This window comes from Zingiber officinale, chromosome 10A (genome assembly GCF_018446385.1).
Source record: "Zingiber officinale cultivar Zhangliang chromosome 10A, Zo_v1.1, whole genome shotgun sequence".
NCBI classification, from domain to species: Eukaryota; Viridiplantae; Streptophyta; class Magnoliopsida; order Zingiberales; family Zingiberaceae; genus Zingiber; species Zingiber officinale.
This window is the reverse complement of record NC_056004.1, coordinates 97,821,660-97,842,845: the sequence shown is the minus strand read 5'-3', so window position 1 is coordinate 97,842,845 and position 21,186 is coordinate 97,821,660. Positions and strand designations below refer to the sequence as shown.

The 21,186-nt window shown below is 36.7% G+C and overlaps 1 protein-coding gene across 1 annotated transcript; it reads right to left on the bottom strand.

The window, feature by feature from the left end:
• Nucleotides 1-269: 269 nt before the first annotated feature.
• On the bottom strand, nucleotides 270-13,350 carry LOC122028264 (dynamin-2A-like). The gene is made up of 22 exons (XM_042587302.1): nucleotides 12,897-13,350; nucleotides 12,753-12,803; nucleotides 12,537-12,657; nucleotides 12,265-12,372; nucleotides 12,097-12,158; nucleotides 11,879-11,996; nucleotides 11,380-11,722; nucleotides 10,185-10,332; nucleotides 8,458-8,559; nucleotides 8,236-8,355; nucleotides 7,739-7,822; nucleotides 7,521-7,648; nucleotides 6,952-7,036; nucleotides 6,703-6,841; nucleotides 5,970-6,046; nucleotides 5,820-5,876; nucleotides 4,492-4,633; nucleotides 4,140-4,300; nucleotides 2,434-2,547; nucleotides 2,287-2,354; nucleotides 1,439-1,611; nucleotides 270-856 (listed from the first exon to the last, which is right to left on the bottom strand). The coding sequence occupies exons 1-22, from the start codon at nucleotides 13,035-13,037 to the stop codon at nucleotides 612-614; spliced, it is 2,787 nt and encodes a 928-aa protein (XP_042443236.1). The 5' UTR covers nucleotides 13,038-13,350; the 3' UTR covers nucleotides 270-611.
• Between the last annotated feature and the right edge of the window lie 7,836 nt (nucleotides 13,351-21,186).

Genomic DNA, 21,186 nt, shown 5'->3' with positions numbered 1-21,186 from the left:
AGAGGCCCCAAGGAGGCCACCTAAAGAGTGGCATCTCTTCTACATGGTAAAGGCTCAAGGCAAAGACCATCGTACCTTTTGTGAGGATGAACACTTACCCAACAAAGAATTCCCCACTGTAGCATATCATAGGTACAGGTGCCCTGCACTGGACTCCAATTGTGATCAGAAAGTAGCTGGGCACATTTCGGGTGAACCATTCGAGACCGAAAGTGATTCACTTAATCTCTTGCATTGAAGGGATATAAGAAAACAAAAACACAAAAAAAAAATCTAAAGGAGCACTAATTTACATACAAGGGTGTTTCTAGGTACAATGAAATGTCTGATGATCTACTACTGTCAAAACGCTGTTACAAATCAACAAGATGGTGGATATGATATCGCAAATAAGGGTGGTAAACCTCACTAACTTCACACAGTATACTGATCCCCTTTCACACATACAGTACTAAATTGATAAATCGATTTGTCCGCAAATGGGGGATTAATTCTATAGATCCATTTTGTTCCTCTGTCTCGATTCTGCTTCAAATATATATAGATCTGAGGGTGATGAAGTAATCAAGTAACAGATGAATACTTGCTCTAAAGGCATCCGTCAATTGACTCTAGTATCTGTACGTAGCTGAAGTGCTTTGTGGTGGAGCGGGCGGCAACCTGTTTGGAGTACGACGACTACCAGAGTTTGCTCCTGAACTTGCATCACCATTCTGAGTTGGAGTGCCATGCCGCCGGTTGCTGCTGCTTCTGGACCTAGACGAGTCAGTGTACGAGCTGTCAACTGATCCATTTGCCGCAGCATCAAATGCTGATCTCCAATCATCACCAGAGCCTTTGGTCCTTGGGCTAATTTCTACAATTTGTACAAATACATGCTCAAACACTAGTGTGCAATGTCCCGAAGTTGATTGTTATAGGAAACAAACTTATAGATTAAGTCAAAAAGGTAACTACTAGACTTTTTAGTCTTGCTTGATGAGGACGAGATTAAACAGTTCATTAGATCAACTAGCCAAAGAGCTGGATGCCAAGCCGGTTCAAATTAATGCTTAAGATCCAAAATTCCAAAGTTATAGGGACAAGAGTTGGTAAAATCTCATGGTAAGCAGAGACATACTGGATTGAATGGATTCATTTAATAATTTTCAAGGATTTAGTAATATTTTTATAATCTCTATATGTATCTTGTGTTGTAAAGATGAATTAGTTCATTACAAATGTGTTGCGAATCTCAGTATCAATAAGGTTGAGTGTGTAGTGCACATATATTTTAGTATCTTTTATATTTATAGAAACTGAATTGTATAACTTTACATAAAACTTACTACAAGTAATGTTTGGTATGGGCAAAAGTGACATCAAAATAGAGATGCCATGTTAACTCAGTGAAGTCTGAGTTAGTTGATGCCCTTAGAAACCAATAATGGGATGTTACCTGTTGCAGTGCCGCCATCAGACCAGCTAGCAGCAGCCGCTCGGTTGTCATGGATGCTTAGTTGGCGTGTAAGTTTAGATAGGAGAGATGATTGCTTTTGAATCCTTTCTCTTCTACGCTTCACATTTTGATCTTCCTGGAGCAGTTCTGCAATCTTCACATTACTTTGACCACTAGACCAAAAAATACAAATGGTTGAAAAGGATTACATTCAATAAATGTACCTGCTACACAATCTCAAGGATGATAGCCAACTATCAAATTAAACTCAGAAAAAATATAACAATGATCATGTTTTACCCATTATTATATCAACTTGTAAAATGTTTGCTCACAAAATGTATTAAAAGTTAAAACCTTATAGAATCTGCATACGAGCCTACCTCTGATTTATGATCAGAACCAATCAGCCAACACATACAAGCACTCTGCTATGTTTCTATATTAGCACATGAATTGCTCATGCACTACATAAGTAAGGTGTGGTAAACTGGAAGATATGAAAAGGAAAGAGACACAAAATTACAGATGAAGCTCCATTATCTATATACACAAGTAAACGGACCATTATCATGCACCATAAAATGGGTTTATTTGGATCATGACAATCTTCGCCACAAACCCATCATGAAGAAAAAACTGCGTGAGAATTTCCAACTTTCTGCCTGATTATTTCTTTACAGATACGTAACCAACGCTGTATCCTACCTGCCTACTCTTGGATACAAGCAAGGCAACTTACCCACTCAATGACAATATTACAGGTGTATCGAATGGTATAATCAATTTTTAATTTTTATACGTTAACAGTTTGCAAGCATATGTTTGAAGAATGGCAAGAAACAAACCTTACTGAGCTATACAGCTGATTCAACATGTCTTCCTTAGCTTTCTCAACTTGGCATAGCACCACTGCCTGTTCAATCAGAAAATAGATACAAGGAGCTGTAACATGTCAAACACAGAAGACAAAGCAACTCATAGGCAGCATTTACCTTCGGTACATTAGCAGCAAGACTGTTCAAGACAGCCTCTACATAACCTCGAACTTCTTGAGACATCCAACGAAGTTCTTCTTCAGGATCAGCTGGCCTTCTAACCATTGTGTCCTATAATTTACTATGTCAGTTTGAGATCTCAAACATAACACGATCAGAGTACCTCATAAGCATTTGAAGCACATAATAATAGAACATGATCATGTGAGCACACATCTATTCTAGCATGAACACAATGACACAAGCATGCCAACAAGCAATGAAAAGGGTATATCATAATCCTTATCTTTAAAAGGAAAGAATAGTGATTACAAGATATATGAACCTTCAAATTCAATAATCTGCTTGATTGTAGACCGTATCATTATCCACAATACTTCCTTGAAAATTGAACTTTCTATTAACATTATAAAAATCTTAAAAATCACTTGTGTGACTTTATTCAATAAGCTTAATATTCCAGGTGTTAGAATATATCAATTCCGTCCAACATGGGATGTTGACTGTTATTTAATTTTCATGTAATGGTCCTATCTGTACTATTTCTCTTTTAATAGCATTCCTTCAGTTTTAATTTCTTCTTTTTTTAAAGTTGGCATCAAGTATCCAAACCTTCGGCTCGACCAATCCTAAGATGGCCAGCCCGGCCCGACCAATCCTAAGATGGCCAACCCGGCCCCACAGAAGTTTCCCACTAGCCTACTTCAGTTTTAACTTGGTAACAAAGCAGCTGGATCCAAATATTTTATTTCTTAGGGATTTTAACAAATTTAACTGTTTTTAAGCATCAATCAAGTCAGAATCATTAACCTACAGCTATGCGCGGTCATACCAAAAGTCTCCCAACCACCACCGAATCAACCAATACCTACAGGAAATTCGTGATGGCAAAGATTCTCTTACACGAGGATAAATATCTATATCCATAAAATCCCTAAGTTTTAAACATATAGGATATGTTGTAAATTATAATTATTCTACAAGAAGAGGATGAAGAAAGCATTAACAGAATAAAGAATGAGACATCGAAATGCAGAGGAGCTTTTGGAGCCTTATGTGGTCAACATATCCCCTTAGACTAAAAGTAATATTTTACAAACCTGTGATATAGCTTATCGTACATGAATGTAGCAAAAATGAGAATATTATGATGAATCAGGAGATTACTACAAATTGATATTCATAGACAATTGAATGTAACTACAGTAGGCAATAAAAATTTAGTAAATTAGGTTGAGATGGTATGGATATCTGTTAAAGTAGAATATCTAAGGATAAAAGGAGGCCAATCAAAAATGATTAATTAATCTGAATATTACATATGATAAAGTATTGCTTAGAGCTCAATCAAGAGATAACATGCTATGTAGTCAACCTCATAGTTAAGACAAACAAAACTTTTATAATTATAATGATGACAGTGACAATGATATGACAATGACAATAAATATCTCTCCAAGTATTTTTCTAATAGAACAACTGTGTCTTTTATAACAAGCCATGCATCAACACATATTTATGCTTCAATATGTGTGACTGTGTAAGTGCCAGAATACATAGTAGAGTCTCCAGATATTTCTCTATTAGTGGTTATGCTAGTTATGCTATAGCCTCATATATATGGGTTTATTATTCTCATCTATCTGAATAATGGTGTATGCTGCAAATAAAGAAGATGGAATCACTTATATTTCAGAACTTACAAGTGAACCATCTGAATGGCTTTGTCTCATTGGAGTACCTCCAGATTCAGATGCATCCTTTGTGGAAGTAACTTTTGAAGAACCAGTGATATTTCCTATCTTGTCCATCCACTCAACTTTCTCAGCCATGTTCTCAGCCTTTAAAATGACAGCACTGTGAGCTGCAAGCATGTTCATGAATCAGATACAAGAAAAAGCATACTGCCAAAAATACATTCAATATCTTCCAAGTAGTTTGGGACATTGCATATTATTGTTATTGCTACCCCTAACTATTGTATGCACAAGAAAGTCACCTTTTAGAACTGTTTATATGCAACTTTACTAGTTATTGTATGCACAAGAAAGTCACCTTTTAGAACTGTTTTATATGCAATTTTACTAGTTATCTTAAAGACAAGACTTGGGCTTTTATCTGGTCCATTTGCCTTTTTGGAGTCCTTGGAACTTTTAGGTGGATCATCCTCATCTTGAACCTCTTCAAGATTACATTCCTGCAAGGAAAAAATATAAATACTCACTAGATATACATGGGCATTAATGAATTTGTCTTAAAAATAATTACTGCAGGATAAAAAGATTTGACTTAAACATCAGATGATTAATTTATATTTTTTGTTATCATAGAACTCATCATCAAGATGGATCGCTCTTAAGCAACGAGAACACATATAGCATCACATCCTACACATAACTAGCAAAAAGTTTTATATCCAGGTTTACTAGCAAGCATTCATTTCAGAGGGGAAAAAAGCTAATGTTAGATAAACTTCAAGTAGAAATCTGCTGTCCATAAAAACAAGTGGAACCACCATTAAAATTACCTCCTCTATCCTATCTAAACATAAAGATACCAACTTTGTATGAAGTAACAATTTCTCACAGCAAATAATGCTGTTTCACTGTGCTCTTTACAATATGTTGCTTTTTGCGAAGGCTGTTCAACATTAGTTTCTGGTTAAACTATAATGTGAAAATTTTCTCTAGAAAGCCGTATTTACAATCATGTTGGAGTTTCACAATAGCTGTTAGTCCCACACAACCAAATCTGATTCCCTTTTTACCGCTACGTATTCAACTTATTCATTTTTGCCAAACATGTCCATAGTACTTAAAAAGGATATTCAAATATCCATGTCATTTTTATATTCTTGTTATTTTAATGGGAAAAGGGAGATTGTCTAATTAGCTCAAATACCAAAAAACATCACTAGCAGTCAAGTAGAAGTAGAAATATGTTTAGAGTTTTGTTAACAAAGTAGAAAGTGCACAAAACCCTCAAGATGTCATTCCATTTATATAAAAGTTATAACCAGACTCACTATAACCAAAATTGCAAACAATTCTGGGCCACTTGGGGTGAGCGATATCGCCTTTTGCTCCAAAGTTACAAACAATTGACTGAAGAAGTAATTAAACATTACTCCAGACCTAAAACAAGTATATCTTCTTAACCATCAAAATAGCATGTCGATATGGGTGTCTTTAATAGTTGAGAAATGGCAGGAAAGAAACAAGTTAATTTCATGTTTAAAATCAATTAGCTTTCCTAATTTATGTTATCTCTAGTTTCTTTTCATTTAATATTCTACAGTGAACAAGCCCTAAAAGAATATGTTTCGTTCAACAAACTTGTTATGGCAAGTGAAACTGAAGAAAGGAAAAAGCAAACATCAGTACCTCCAAAGTGATGACACCACGAAAGTGCTTCTCCTCCTGCTTTTTTGTGTATCCAAGCTGAAATGGAAGCAATCCAGAGAACAATTTATAAATAATTACCAATATGCCAAGTAATTTACAAAATATGTAATAAAAAATGGTAGAATTTACCTTTCCACTTTTCTCATTGAGAACAAACCATCGCTTGCTCCAGCCATTAGTCTTGGCACTTTTCTTCAGTAAGAATCCTAATTGAGAAAATCAAAACATTAAATGACTCCATAGAAAGGTGAATATCAGGAAGAAAGAACTTCAATTTGTGCAGGATTAAGATTATTGTACAAAAGTGCATAGAAATGAATATCGTATAGTTGTTAGAACAAAGATGTGGTAGAACATTAATTGTGAATCCAAATTGCTCAAACATGAATAAAAATCCAGCACAATTTGAAAGCGGTAGGAGCTAGAACTTTTTGAAAGAAGCTAGAAAGTATAGCATTGTAAGTCAGATATATTGAAATGCTCACAGAAAAAACTCTATGAACTGATAATAGGATGTTCTTCTAGTAAATTTTTTTAACAATTAGACAAGCAAATGAAACACATTTACAACACCTTTGGAAGTTTAGTTGTAGGGATATTTTGGTTATAGGAATGAGACTACCAAACTAATGAAACAAGTTCTAACTCTACATTGCTCGTTGTCCATGAATACCTGTTCCATTTCTTGCCAATTCCACTAGATGAACCAAACATGCTATTAAGGAATGCTGAAAGTTATCTCATGACACTCATGAAATTATGCTAATTATAAATTCAGGCACGTGAAAACATTTTGCATGAAATTCATTGCAAAATTTGTACAGATCATAAAGGAGAATATCTAGGAAACTGGGAAATGAACCTGCTGTTATTTCTCCAGAAGGTCCAGCAACCTGCAAGGTAGATGTGGAACCCTCTTTGGTTTCTTTGTCTTGTTGATTAGGTTTTTCTTTCATTGATTTCAAGCTACCACCTTGAGCTCCTGGTTGAGGACTCGAAGCCTGGCTTACAGCAGAAGGAGCAAATGATCAAAGACCAAAAGAAAATGAAATGGAAAAACTCATTACATCATTGCAAAAATATGCTTCAAAGAATAAATTTTTAAAATTACTCTATTCGAAATGGCTTGCTCTGCTTCATTTGCTTTCTTCGATGATCGATTCTTCAGCTCATCCTCTCTACGCTGCCTCTCCATTCTGCAAATAATCGCTTGCGTTAGAAGACAGTGGAGTTGCAATTCAGTAATTGTGAGATTAAGACACATCTAGACTTGCAAATATCATATCTACCAACTTCCAAGGACTAGCTGAGCTCACTTCCATCAGAAGAGTTTATATCACTGCACTTCTCAGTTATCATGTGAATACAAACATCATATACACTAGAAAAAATGAGAACCAAAAACTGAAAATAAGGTGAACCAAATTTTATTTTTGAGTTGTCAGTATAAAAACAATAAGAAATTGAATTTGAAACTTAGAACCTAACAATGATTCTTCAAAGCCTAACAACTTAACTACAAACAAAAAGCATCTCCATTGACAAAACAGTTGAATACAGAAACCTTAATTAGCACTCTCCAATTCAAAAAATCTTAAAAGTAATAGCAAGATGTTTTATTTATTGGTTCATTCATTTGACCAAATGCAAGAATTGCAAACAATATAAAAACAAACAAACCTCCGCTGAACTAGACGAATAAAATGTTGCGGAGGAACAAATGCACGCTCCATATCAACTAATGCAACCACCATTTTTTTGGCTTCATTTCTGAAGTTCTCTAATGCAGTTGATGCAATAGCAATCACCTTTTCCAGAGAAAAAAAAACCATACAATAAGAAGAGAACAAACAAGATAATTTTGGTCAACAAATACAGAAACATTAATAGTAGTCTACCTCTCTTTTAAAAGGAGGATATCGACCTAGTCCAGGTGTAGCATTCGCTGAAGCAGAAACTATATCTAACAGAACACGGTGGACCTATTTGATAAAGAAGTTCGAAATAAGAATAAGATTAAACTACTACAAAAAGTTGTAATGGTGCATAGATGCCTATTGTGATAAAAACATCTAGGTCACATCACAAACAAAGTCGCTGAAAAGTCTGTTGTATTAACTCATGCAATTGTGACAAGGTTACAACATTCAAAAAGTGACACCTAAATCTAACATGATGCGTATGAAAATCAAAAGGACTTAAAGATGCTGCAGACTGAAAACAGAAAGACAAAAAAGGCAAAAGTATACTACGAAAACGAGGTAAAATTCTGAGTACATGGAGTGGGGATTCGAATAAATTTGCATGAGGATTGCATAGTATCAAGAAGTGAGAAGCTCATACAATTCAATGAAAAAATAGTTTGGCCATAAGCCTAAAATACTGGACCATTTACCTCATCAACACAAAGCCGTGATGGTTCTTTTGCTAGTTCTAGTACTCCCTTTATCAAAGATCGCAAACCTTTCTCAGGAGATATCAAATATGGTTGATAACCATCTGCCTCCAACACAATCTAGAAGATATAATGGATTGATGGAGAGCAACTAATTAACTTAACCACATGGACTGAACAACAACAAACAAAAAAAATCTGTAATGACAAAACTATGCATACTCTTTTGACATTGTTGATATCGAAATGTCTATCAAGTGGAAGTTGTTTTATTCTGCTAGGGAAGTTTCCTTCAAATGTAGCAACAATTTTCCAACCTGCACCCTGTAAAAGAAACACAACGGTGCTATATAACAAACAAACAATGCTACAAAATGACCTCAAAGAAATTGGTTGCTTTGTTAATGTTGTTGTAATACTTTAAATAGGCACTGCAGTAACTAGAGAAAGTTTGAATGTATGTAAAGTACACAACAAAATTTGGCTCCCATAACCTGTTTACTTGTCCCATTGAGGTAATGGATTCACCTACATGGCATAGTCTACAAGATCAAGTGATGGCACCCATTACATCTCTTCTACATCCTTGGCTTGTCTCCCACAAGGAGAAATATAGGGGAAAAATATTAATATCCAAATTTGTTTAAGGGCTTGGCTTTTATATATTTAAAGACAGTTACTAAATATGATTGGATTATTAGTACATCATGGTCAAACCCATTGGCAGTGAGACATTCATTTGTAAGCAATTAGTGCTATATCAAAGGGTTCGGTTCTTATAGTCATCAAGGCATGTTCTAAATGATTGGGGTATTTATCTATCAAATGTCTTCACCATTTTCAACAAGGTACCTCCCCCATGCATACTGAGGGTTAATGAGAGAAAAGATGAGACTGTTTTCCTCTGTGCACACATATGGCATGTTAATGTAGTTCCTAACAATTAAATTCCCAGAAGATTGATCCAGACAGCTTAACCCCAAGTAACCTTATTCAAAATAAGAAAAATTTAGGTTTACAACATTTGAATAATAGGTGGTTAATGAATTAACTTATCAGCTTTATTCATTTTAATATTCAGAAAAATTTTCCGAATAAGTTACATACGCATTAAAGGTATTATGATAAGGGCACAAACATATTTTGCTTCAGAAAGTATAAAGAAATTTGGAAATAGAATCAACATCATCATTCAAAACATTGCAAAATTCCAAGAAAGTTTCTTAGTGATGAGACAGCCTTCAAAGCATCCTTAGAACTTGCACATGTTTTTTATTTTAAATGCCGAGACCTTTTATCGCTTGAGGGCTGAGGCCACAGCAAAGTAAGGCAGTTAACAAGAAAAATATTTAGAGCTAATAACACTAAATAAACCAAAAAATATGATTAAATTAAAAAAAAATCATAATGCACTTTACTAGGATATATGACACAGAGTAGAACTTGAACAGAAGCTCACAAGCCATGTAGATTGGATGCATAATCATAGATCAAGTACAGATTGGGTGCATATTCAGACTCAATAATGATAAGGATCATAAACACTTAATCAACCAAACTCATAGATAAAAAATCTATAACTTTCTATATTTGATTGGCTAAACAACTTCTATGTGTGTGTAGTGTGCAAGATGCAATATTGACAGATGAAATCTGGAACTCATTGTATGTGCTATAAAGATTCGTGGGCAATCCTAAATTCTAGATGTTATGGAAGGAAACAAGCTATATCGTATATTAACATTTTTGAAGAGCACTTGTTAACTAAGGTCCTCAGACATGCCTTGTTGCAGATAGTTTTCAATTGAGGCATTCAGCCTTGGACAAACATGAGCACCTAGGTGAGGGTCTGGCGACAACACTATCAAAACCTAATTAGACAGCAGAACTGAACCTAGCACAAAACAAACTGAAGATAAAAATATAAAAGGAAAAAGAAGCCTACTGACCTCACCGGTGGCAACGTGTTGAAGAAATTTGTCCTCAAATTCTCGACAAAGCTCCAAGGCAATAGCCCTGGTACCTTCTGCACTCTCCACCATTTGTTCACCAAGTCTAAACAACTCATCCTGCACAATCTGTGACTTCCCTTGTAATCTGCATGTATCATATTCAAAATTAATAATATTGAAAAAATGATAAAAAATCAAAAAGATAAAGCAGTAGAGATTGTATCAATGACAGCAATAACATAGAAGAAATGTATCGATGCAACAATACATCAAGTGACACTTAACAAGCACAATAACCAATATATAGCATTACTTCTTAACTCAAGCATTTCTGGCTATATGATGAAAGTGTATAGGGCCAACAAAGTCAAAGCTAGTGAGGGCAACTCAAATAAGTTCAAATTAAGTCAAGCTTTCTTAATTAGCTGATGATTATCATAGCAGACATAGTTTGTTATAATCATTAAATTCACGATTCACACAAAAGATGATATAGTTCTTATTTATGAATTGAAAGTGACAAATTATGACAATTTAATTTGATACAAATCTTCTTTATGTGATCTAAAAATAAGAAAGAGAATCCATTAAAAGTTAAATCTAACAATCTATAAATTTGGCTCATCTATCATGTTTGAACTAGTTCAGCATGCTTTTTACATGTAATGCTGAAGAGGAAAGTGGTTGAGCAACAGGTGATCCCAAGGTCAGAATAGTTTGGCATATATAGTTCTTGCCTAGTCACAACCTCAAAGGTCGTACTGCTAGTAAAGAAAATGAAAACTGCATAGCAATGTCGGTGAAGAAAAAATTGTAAAAGCAGAAAAAGCCAGCCCACTTTCCATGTCACAATCAAGGAAACAATCCAGGGATCTACAGTTCAAGAGTTGTCAGGCAAAGTTTCAAGACTTCAAAGTATTTAATAGTTTCAAGACTTCAAAGTATTTAATAAGAAAGGAAACCTCTTCTAGCTAAAACCCATATGCATCTTGACCTTATTGGTTTAGTTGCTTCCTTCGACACACCAAACTACTCTTCAAAGGATTTACAAGAAACCTTGATGTGCATTGGATAAATAGTAGCATCACCATAAAAACTTTCCATTTTGTGTAGTACAAAGGGAAAATTTGCCCACTTTCACATACATGTACTCAAGTAAAAACAACAACAAATTTATCAAAATAAAATTTACCCTGAAAGAAGGTTTGGCAGTCTGAGCTTCATTCTACTCCGGATTTGCTTGGAAAGTGTATCAACTAACGCTACTCTTCCGAGCTTATTTTGTGGAGCTCCAGTAAGTATAGTTTTAAGACTTTCAGTCTCAGCTCTCCATGCTGTTTCAAGTGAACTTTCAGATCCAATAGATCCAGCCTGTGCCGAAGCAATAGAAACAGATTGACCAATCAGAGCAACCCAAGGAATATCTGCAGTAGAGGGTGGCCCCTGAGACAAAAGAAGAGCTTGAACTGCTGCAAGACTTTTCTGGTCCCCAGCAGCTTGATCAATCTTGCTGATAACACCAATCGTTCTAGTTCCTAAATGAAAGGAGAAGATAGCACGTATAAAATAACTACGAGTCTACGACAAGACATCAATAGAAAAATGCAAGTTGCCATTGATCTATACATGCAATTTCATCTTCAAAATCTGATGTTTGAAATGGAGGAAATGTTCTGACAAGCAGTACAAACCTTCTGAATCAAATTCCTTAGCCAGTCTTAGAGCTCGAGAAGAAGAAATCTCGGGTGCCTGAGCAGCCGGCACAATAACTAGTAATATTGCATCATTGCGTGCACCATAATCACTGACCTGAAGAAAGAAAACTTAGAACATCATAGCCGAACATTATAGAGAAAAAAAAATAGCACTGATATTAAATGCAATTTCACAATTAGAAATGGGAACTTACAACGGAATCATCCATTGATCTCTGGTCTAAACCTGGAAGATCTATGAATTTTAAAGATGGAGCTGGTGAGAGAAAAAAAAAACCATGAGTATAACAAAAAATTCATAAATAAGAACAACGAATTGCACACTAACAAGAAGAAAAAATAGGAAAAGAAAAAGGTAAAACCTGTACTAGTACGGAGTTTCAAATATATCTCATCTGCTCGGCCCTTTCCAGACCCTTGAACTCCAGTTCCCTTACTTAGCCTGTCCTGAAGAGAGTGCCTAAGAGCACCTAACAACACACGTGTGTCAAAGGACTAAATCCAGACCCAGATACTAGAGTACATAGTTAAGAGTTATCAATGAATGCCCGACCATGAGCAGGTAATATGCAAGTGATGCAAATTGTAATTGTAGATAAATCAAAAATGCTATTGCATAGATTTATGTTCTTACTTGCAGAGACTTGTTGGGATTTGCTGTCTATTTGCAAAACAATTGATTTAGTGCTAAGTGAACTATCTCTTTGCAGATCAATACTGATAGGGGCTCGAGTAGCACCATTCTCTCCAGTGGGCTGCAAGCAATTAAAACCAATTTAACTGGCATAAAGCCAGAGAAAACATATGAGGAAAAAACAACATATTAGAAATGCAATTCCAAACTGCATACCAGGACCGGGTGTCCGATTAAGCTGTTCAACACTGCTGATTTACCAGCACCCTGGGGTATTAATCGGGTACATAAACAAACTACAAAAAATAAATAAAAAATCTGAAACTAGACTTGCACAATTCCTATTCTAGAAGCACTTACAACGTTGCCGAGAGCGACGACGTTGAGAAACGTGGAGGTCCTCCGCTTGGTCGACCCCTCGTCGACGTCCTCATCTGCGAGGAGCGCGGAAGCCTGCACCATCGAGTCCGCGAGCTCGCTCAGTTCCTCCAAAGCCTCCATCGGCGACAACAAAGAGCGGATCTCGAAAGCTGTGATGGTTAAAACCTAACCGAGACTGGAAGATGCCGCGGTAGAGTCCGGTACGGACTCCGATCAGCAGCGGGGACGAGATCCGGATCTGGGGTTCGAATTCAAACCACGGGAGCAGATCGAACGATACGTGGCAGAGAAAGCAGCTCAGAGGAGTCGGCTGAGATCCGAGGCGCCTCGTATCGGAAAGCGGCACTAGATCGGATCTTGGAGGAGGCGGAGAGGAGGCTGCCCTCCCAGTCGCCGGACTTCGACTTGGAGACGATGGTTGAATCGGAAAGGACAGAGAGAGAGAGGGTATGCTTTAAAAGGGACGCTCAAACCGACCGGAGATGGGAAAGGTAGGAGTTACCGGCTCGTTGAATTGAACCGTGAGCTTTGAGAGTCGTGCGACTTGTTGATACGTAGCTTCACGATTCGTGAACGGAGATACGGATGGTTAGATTTGTGTTCTGGGCGGAAGGCGACGACCCAGCGAACGGCTGAACCGGTAATGGACCGGGCTGATGCGACGAGTTTGGGAATGTTTGCGGATTCAAAGTTGAATTCGAGCCGTCGGAAGGGCAAAAAGGGCTATTTCTTTTTCCTGGAATGAGTCCGGCTCTCCGTGTACTCCTCCTATTAAGGGTGATATTGTAAAATAAAAATATAATTTTAGTGGCTGACAAAATGATGCTCGACCAAATGATTTTTTTAATTATCAAATTATTTTAATTATAAAATAATTATTGATAAAATAATTTGCTTACACATTCTTTTTAATAGAATGAATACGTCTAATTAGAGAGGAAAAAATATAAATTTTTTTAATATATTCCATATATATATATATATATATATATATATATCAAAAACTTCAATATACTAAAAAAAATACGTTATTATACCATGTCTAATTTTTAATATCGATATAAAATTTATTATTTTTTAATATATCTAATAATTTTTTTATAAATTATTTAATAGTATTGGATTTTTTGTGCTAATTTTGAAAATTAACAATGTAATTTATGATAAATATTTTTTTCTTTTATAATTTCAATATATTAAAAATATTAAAATATTGAATAATTTTAGTTTATATATATAGAGAGAGAGAGAGAGAGAAATTTGATATCCTGCGCGCCCGTACAGTGCGCGATTGTGCGCGCGCAGGATATCACCGGTTTTAGTTTTTTTTATTTTTTTTAAATTTTTGAATTAAAAATAATAATTAAAATATTTTTATTCTATTTTATTTTTAGGGTTCAGGTTTTGGGTTATAGTATCAAAGTTAATTTTTTTTAGATTTTACCTCTAGGGTTCAGACTTTGGGTTATAATATCAAAGTTATTTAGGCTCTGTTTACTTGGAAGAGTGGAAAGTAAAATTAAGGAAAAGTTTCCACGGTGGAAAAGTTTCCGCCGTTTACTTCATTAAAATTTTTCGAAGGAAAAGTAATGTAATCCATCCGCGGATAATTTTGGAGCCAAAATCAATCACCTCAAAATCGGACGGAAAGCAACGGATGGAAAAAAAATGACGCATTTACCCCTTTTGCATTCACAAAATTACACCATATACCAAAAAAAATGACGCATGTACCCTTTTTAAATCACAAAATTACACTATGTACCAAAAAAAATGACGCATGCACCCTTTTTTATTTACAAAATTACATCATAAGTATTCACCTTCCTCTATCAAGATAAACAAGTGTGCAAAGGAAAAGATTTCTTCACCCTTTCTTTTCTCTTCCTCCAAAGACAACTTTCTATCGTTGATTCCTTTTCTTTCCTCATCCACCCTCTAGAGTAAACATAGCCTTAGGATTCAGGCTTTGGGTTATAGTATCAAAGCTAATTTTTTTTAGATTTTACCTCTAGGGTTCAGACTTTGGGTTATAGTATCAAAGTTATTTTTTTTTTAGATTTTACATATAGGGTTCAGGCTTCCCAATTAGGTTACAGTGTTTGATTTAAAAAAAAATTAAAATAAAGTTAACTTAAGTATTTATTGAGTATTGTAATATGTTGAGGGGATATATTAATGTATTAGAAATTTATATAAGGAAATGTTTATTTTTTTAATTGATTTTTTTAATTTAAAATATTAAAAAAATCAAAAAATAATAATAAAAAAAATCGATTGATATCCTGCGCGTGCCCAGTCTCGCACTGTACAAGCGCGCAGGATATCAATCCTCTCTCTCTATATATATATATATAAGGAGAGTCATAGCGCAATGGTAAAATTATTACTTTGTGATCAAAAAGTTACAAATTTGAATTTTAAAAATAGTGTCTTGTAAAAAATAAGATAAGGATATGTATAATGAATCCTTCCTTAGTATCTTATTTTTTTTAAATTATTTTTATTCTAATATTATTATAAAATATAGTTATTATAATTTTTTTAAAAAATAAAATACATTATGTATTATATTATTAAAATATTATTTATTAATTTAGTATATTTAAATTTATGTTAATTTGATTAAAATTATTTTAATAGAATCAAAAAAGATGATTAGGTTACAGAATCATAACTCTCACATCGATTGAAATCTGAATTACAATCCAAAAATAAATTATTTTTTGTTTTAATTGTAGGCTTAGTGTCACGTCCCAGGGAACTCTTTGTCAAAGAAAATTTCGACAACATCTTCCATGTACGGATGATAATTTGGGACCTAAATGCATAGCCCTCAGGGCTCACAATCATCAACCAACACGACTGGAACATATACCCTACAATAATAAAATAATCCACACAGTTAATAATAAATCAGCCTCCGGTTGACTACACAATCACGCAGTTTATAATAATACATACTCCAATACAACGAGGAAAAACACAACACAATACAAAACATTTGCATCGGAAAACATGGACATCATACCCGAAGCACGATATAAACATCCATATGTCACGCCCCGGGGGAGTCCCTGTCCGAAGAAATTTCGGCAGCACCTCCCCCGTACGGCTGACAATCTGAATCATTGCTACATACACAATATACATCAGCCACAGGCGGTTGGAATATACACACAATCACGCAGTTATATATATATCATCAGCCCACTCGGCTGGAACAAAATATAACACAGCAGAAAAAAATGATAGAAATCCAAAATACATGACTGCTAGCCGGCTAGGCTGACACCACACAACAACACAAACACTCCAGGAACAACACCGGAACACAAAGCCAAATATATAAATTTCGTATATCAAAACAAAAAAAATACAAGCGGAGACAGATCTTCTGAGGTGACGTGGGGACCAGCAGATAGGATACTCCAAGCGACACCATAAACAACCTGGTACCTGAAAAAGATAGTGTCCACGGGGGTGAGTTCAACAACTCAGCGAATACCAATAGACATGCCTAGTAAGATATATCTAACAGCAATAAACATGGAATACAGCTTCCTAATCATATATATGAAATATGCAAAACTGAAAGGTAACTGAGGAAGCTGTACTCACCAGGAACTCCTATCCAGAACAAAAGGGTCGTCAAACCAGATACACAATATGCCTCCTGTATGCATGTCAAACAAATGCATCCACCAAAATGCAGTATATAAGTGCAGCAAACACAAGCAAATAAATGCAATACATGCATATGGTGCTAATGACATGGTCACCCCTGACGCCAGTCAGTCATCTCACACACAATGGTGAGACTGAGTGGGTAGGGCTGTGACAACCGTGCACTCTGACATCACTACCCCTGATGAGTGACCGAGTGGACGGGATGCTGTCGGAGTACACACATACTCCTACCCCAAATCATAAATGGGGAGCGCAATGCTCTCATCTCCCGGTACACCATGACGGAGAGGGATCTCTGACGTGCTACCACGCTGCGTCACACTACCCATGAGCGGACCAACGGAGCACCAAACAGAGCAAAACTGACGTGCTACCACGCTGCGTCACGCTACCCATGAGCGGACCAACAGAGCACCGAACAGTGATGAAATTGGCGATATGCTCTACAATAATGGAGCAGCCTATCACGCAGCATGCAATCATGCGAATGGTGCATGAAACTATGCATGACAATATCTTGAACCAAATCCACATATATATATAAAAATGTGTACCCTAGTACAAGTAAGTCAAATCCACAGATCTAGGGTATACAGGCCCTCTATGGTATAACAACCTAGGTCCTGAACATATCCACCTCCATAAAATATGTACCAACAATGTACATGGATCAAAGCAAAAGGTCTAGGTACACAGATCAGGTATGATATAAAAATATAGATACACATGTCAGATAATAAAAATCCAGAGTCTAATCCTAAACTCAGTAAAGCATGGTATATCACTTACTCTAGGAACTAAAGTACTCATGGTAAGAATCATGAAGTATAAACATGGATACATAACAAGCGACCAAACGGATCGTGCTATGGGTATCAAACCGTGGCATACCAAAGGCAAACATGATCATTGCTTGTAGCTATAAAATACTATGCATATCTAAATGACAATATCATAAAAGATAAGTCAAGAGGTACCCGCCTTCATTGCGAAAATCGTGCCAATACACTTACCACATCGAGACGCTTGTCTCAAATCAACTTCCTGCATAACCATATAATATACAGTTTAACTAGTTACATAAGCGACAACTAGCTAAACCCAAAGATTCAAAACCATAGATAAAACCCTAATCGAAATGATTCATCTCAATTATGTCCTTCTCAAGATTAGATTTATACCTAAATCATCTCTAATCCAAAATCAAATCACAACATATTTCCAATCCAAATTTGGAAAATGATCCATCCATCATCACCAAGAAATCAGATCTTATCTCAATATAATCTATCATGAATCAATTAATCCTCAATTAACACATCAACGATCAATCACCACTAAACCAATTAATTGTAGAAATGAATTTAACTCGAAAACTTACCCAAATTTGGATGCTCCTTTGTTGGCTCACAACTGAAGAAACCTACCATCAACAATGGTCGGCCAAATAACTCCACAAACATCCCTAACAGAATAATAGAATTCAAATCTCTATAAACCTAAATTAAGTACGCCTTGTTAGGTCCAAAAGTAGCTAGAGGGGGGGGTGAATAGCTCGTCGCGTGCTCGTTGCTCGGTGTTGCTTGTTTCTTCAAGAATGCGCAGCGGAAAATACATAAACAAACACAAACACGCTAACACTAGGAGTTTACTTGGTATCCACCTCCAAAGGAGATGACTAATCCAAGGATCCACACCACGCACGCACCATCCACTATGAAAACACTCCTTTTCGGTAACTACCGAGGGCGGAGAAGCTCTACAAGACTCTCAGTACAAGAAGAAGAAAGGGTAGTAAAGAATAAGCAAAAGCTTACAAGAAATGCAGTAAAAACCCTAGCTTCTTCTTCTTCTCGTTGTAACTCGCCTCTTGACTTGGATGAACCTCCAAGAACCTTCAAGAACTGGCGGTGAGGAGCTTAGAGAGTGCTGGGGAGGAGCTGTGTTGAATCTGGAATGAATCGGTGAAGTGCTGCCGAAGGAAATGAACGCCTGCGGCTTAAATCGACGCTAACGGTCGAATCCCGATCGATTGAAATGCTCCCAATCGATCGGGGAGGCTTTGGATCGATCCACGGATCGATCCAGAGCGCCTCTGTACTCTGGAAAAACTTCTGGATCGATCCACGGATCGATCCAGCACTTATCGTGCGAAGCAGCAGCGTCCCAATCGATCCACTGATCGATTGGGACCTCTGGATCGATCCACGGATTGATCCAGAGAGGTTCTGTTCGCGAGGACTCACCGGATCGATCGGTGGATCGATCCAGATCTTCTGGATCGATCCACGGATCAATCCAAACCTGCTGGATCAATCCACGGATCAATCCAAACCTGCTGGATCAATCCACGGATCAATCCAGATATTGGTTTTTGCCCAAAACCAAGCCCAAAGCCCCCTAAACCAACATCTAGTCAACCATGACTTGTTGGTACATAAGACCTAGCATCCGGTCACCCTTGACCAGCTAGGACTCTCTCACCAAGTGTCTGGTCAATCCCTTTGACCCACTTGGACTTTTCTCTTCTTGCCAAGTATCCGGTCACTCCCTAAGACCTACTTGAACTTTTCTTCCTCATGCCAAGTATCCGGTCAATCCCTTTGACTTACTTGGACTCTCACCAGATGTCTGGTCAACCTTGACCCATCTGGATTTCTCTTGCCTGGCTTCACTCACCAGGACTTTCCCAATTGCCTAGATTCACTCACTAAGTCTTTCACCTGGCTTCACTCACCAGGATTTTTCTCCTGCCTAGCTTCACTCACTAGGACTTCCCAATTGCCTAGCTTCACTCACTAGGTCTTTCACCTGGCTTCACTCACCAGGATTTTCCTCCTGCCTAACATCCCAGTCAAGTATCCGGTCATCCTTGATATACTTGACTCTTCTTCAATCAATATCTTATTGTCAAACATTTAAACCCAAACCAAGACTCAGCTTGGTCAACCAGGTCAGCCTTGACCTGAGGGATGTTGCACCAACAATCTCCCCCTTTTTGATGTTTGACAATACCACAATAACACTTACAATACCACATGTAAGTTAGGCTAATCCCATAGCCTCATTCTTCATGTCACTAGGTAATGAAAGCATAAGTTAAGCTCTTCATTCTCCCGCTAAGAGGGTAACACTCCCTCTAGGTAACGAAAGCCTAACTTACACCCATTCACAGGTCCTTTCATTCTCCCCCTATTGGCACACATCAACCCATCTTTGGGCACACATCAACCTATGCCCCAATTTTGGTTACACATCAACAAACCCATTTGTTGACGACTCTCCCCCTGAAGAGTTGCTCATCGTTGTTCACAACATCACTCGTTGTGATCAACACGATAATGAAGGTCGATACCCTTCATTTATCCTTAACTTCTCCCTCAATGTAGACAAATACCCAACCTTGAGCATTTTCTAACCACTTGAGTTCCCACTTGAAATAATGAGGATATCCACTCCCAATTTCAAGTTCAAAAGCTCATCCATGAGCATTTTCTTTAAAGAAGGTTAACCACCTTCCAAGGTTCATGAAAAATAATTTTTCATGTCTTTAAAGAGTCCCTCCCCCTAAAGACATGGTGGTAACTTCTGTCATTGCACCAACAATAACTTGGAATCCCTAAACCTTTAGGAAACCCAAATTTAGAAGTTTTGAGGTTCAAATGTTCAAAATTTGAAACAAACCTCAACCTAAACTTCAACTTAGCCTTCCTTAACCAATCCATCCTTGTTTTCAACACGAAAACACCCTTTTTATGTACACAAATGTGTATTGAGGGGTTTAGAATGGTTACGTAGACTAAAACAGGTTCAAAATGCTGAAATCAGGCCTTCCTAAATAAAATCAGCACCTTGGATCGATTGGAGTTGGGCTCCAATCGATTGAACCTTTCTGAATCGATCCACTGATCGATTCAGACTACCTGGATCGATCGGCTGATCGATCCTGCTCGCGGGAGACTTGCCTTCTGAATCGATCCATGGATCGATTCGGGCACTCCAATCGATCCATGGATCGATCGGAGCTCTGATAGTTGCTGAAATTCCATTTCAGTCAACTTCAGAAACCCCTAGAAAATTCTAAAAAAATCCAAAAATCATGAAATATCGTGTAGACATTATTTAGGGCATTCTTAATCATGGAAAAATAGTTTTCTATGAAAATACATCATATTTTCAAAGATTGACACAAGCTTGAAAACTTGCTAAAACTTTAGCGTTTTCTTCAAGTTTGTGTCTAACTATTCAATGGTGATTACTATCAAAAGATAAACCTCACCAAGGTTTTCCAAAAACATTTTAAAAACATTTTCAAAACCAATATCCCATCATGTTCCTTGGGCATAATGCACATGACTTGTACATTAGCTTTCCCAATGATGGGAAAACACATAACTATGTGTTTTGATGAACTTAAAACTCAAGAAAATGCACTCACTCAGCATGTTGAGTTTTGTTCGTCTTCCTAACATCTCACTTGTATCTATTGTGCATAAAACACATACAAGTCACCTTATAATCTTTGTGAGATGTAGATTTTAGTTTTGCCCTAATCTAGGGATCATGCATATCTATCTAG

Excerpts from the sequence above, each read along its gene's own strand:
- LOC122028264 (XM_042587302.1), bottom strand. The coding sequence starts at position 13,037 with ATGGAGGCTTTGGAGGAACTGAGCGAGCTCGCGGACTCGATGGTGCAG. Across the intron at positions 7,649-7,738 it reads ATCCTCCTTTTAAAAGAGAG|GTGATTGCTATTGCATCAAC; the intron begins GTAGACTACTAT and ends TCTCTGGAAAAG. Across the intron at positions 5,877-5,969 it reads TCAATGAGAAAAGTGGAAAG|CTTGGATACACAAAAAAGCA; the intron begins GTAAATTCTACC and ends CTTCCATTTCAG.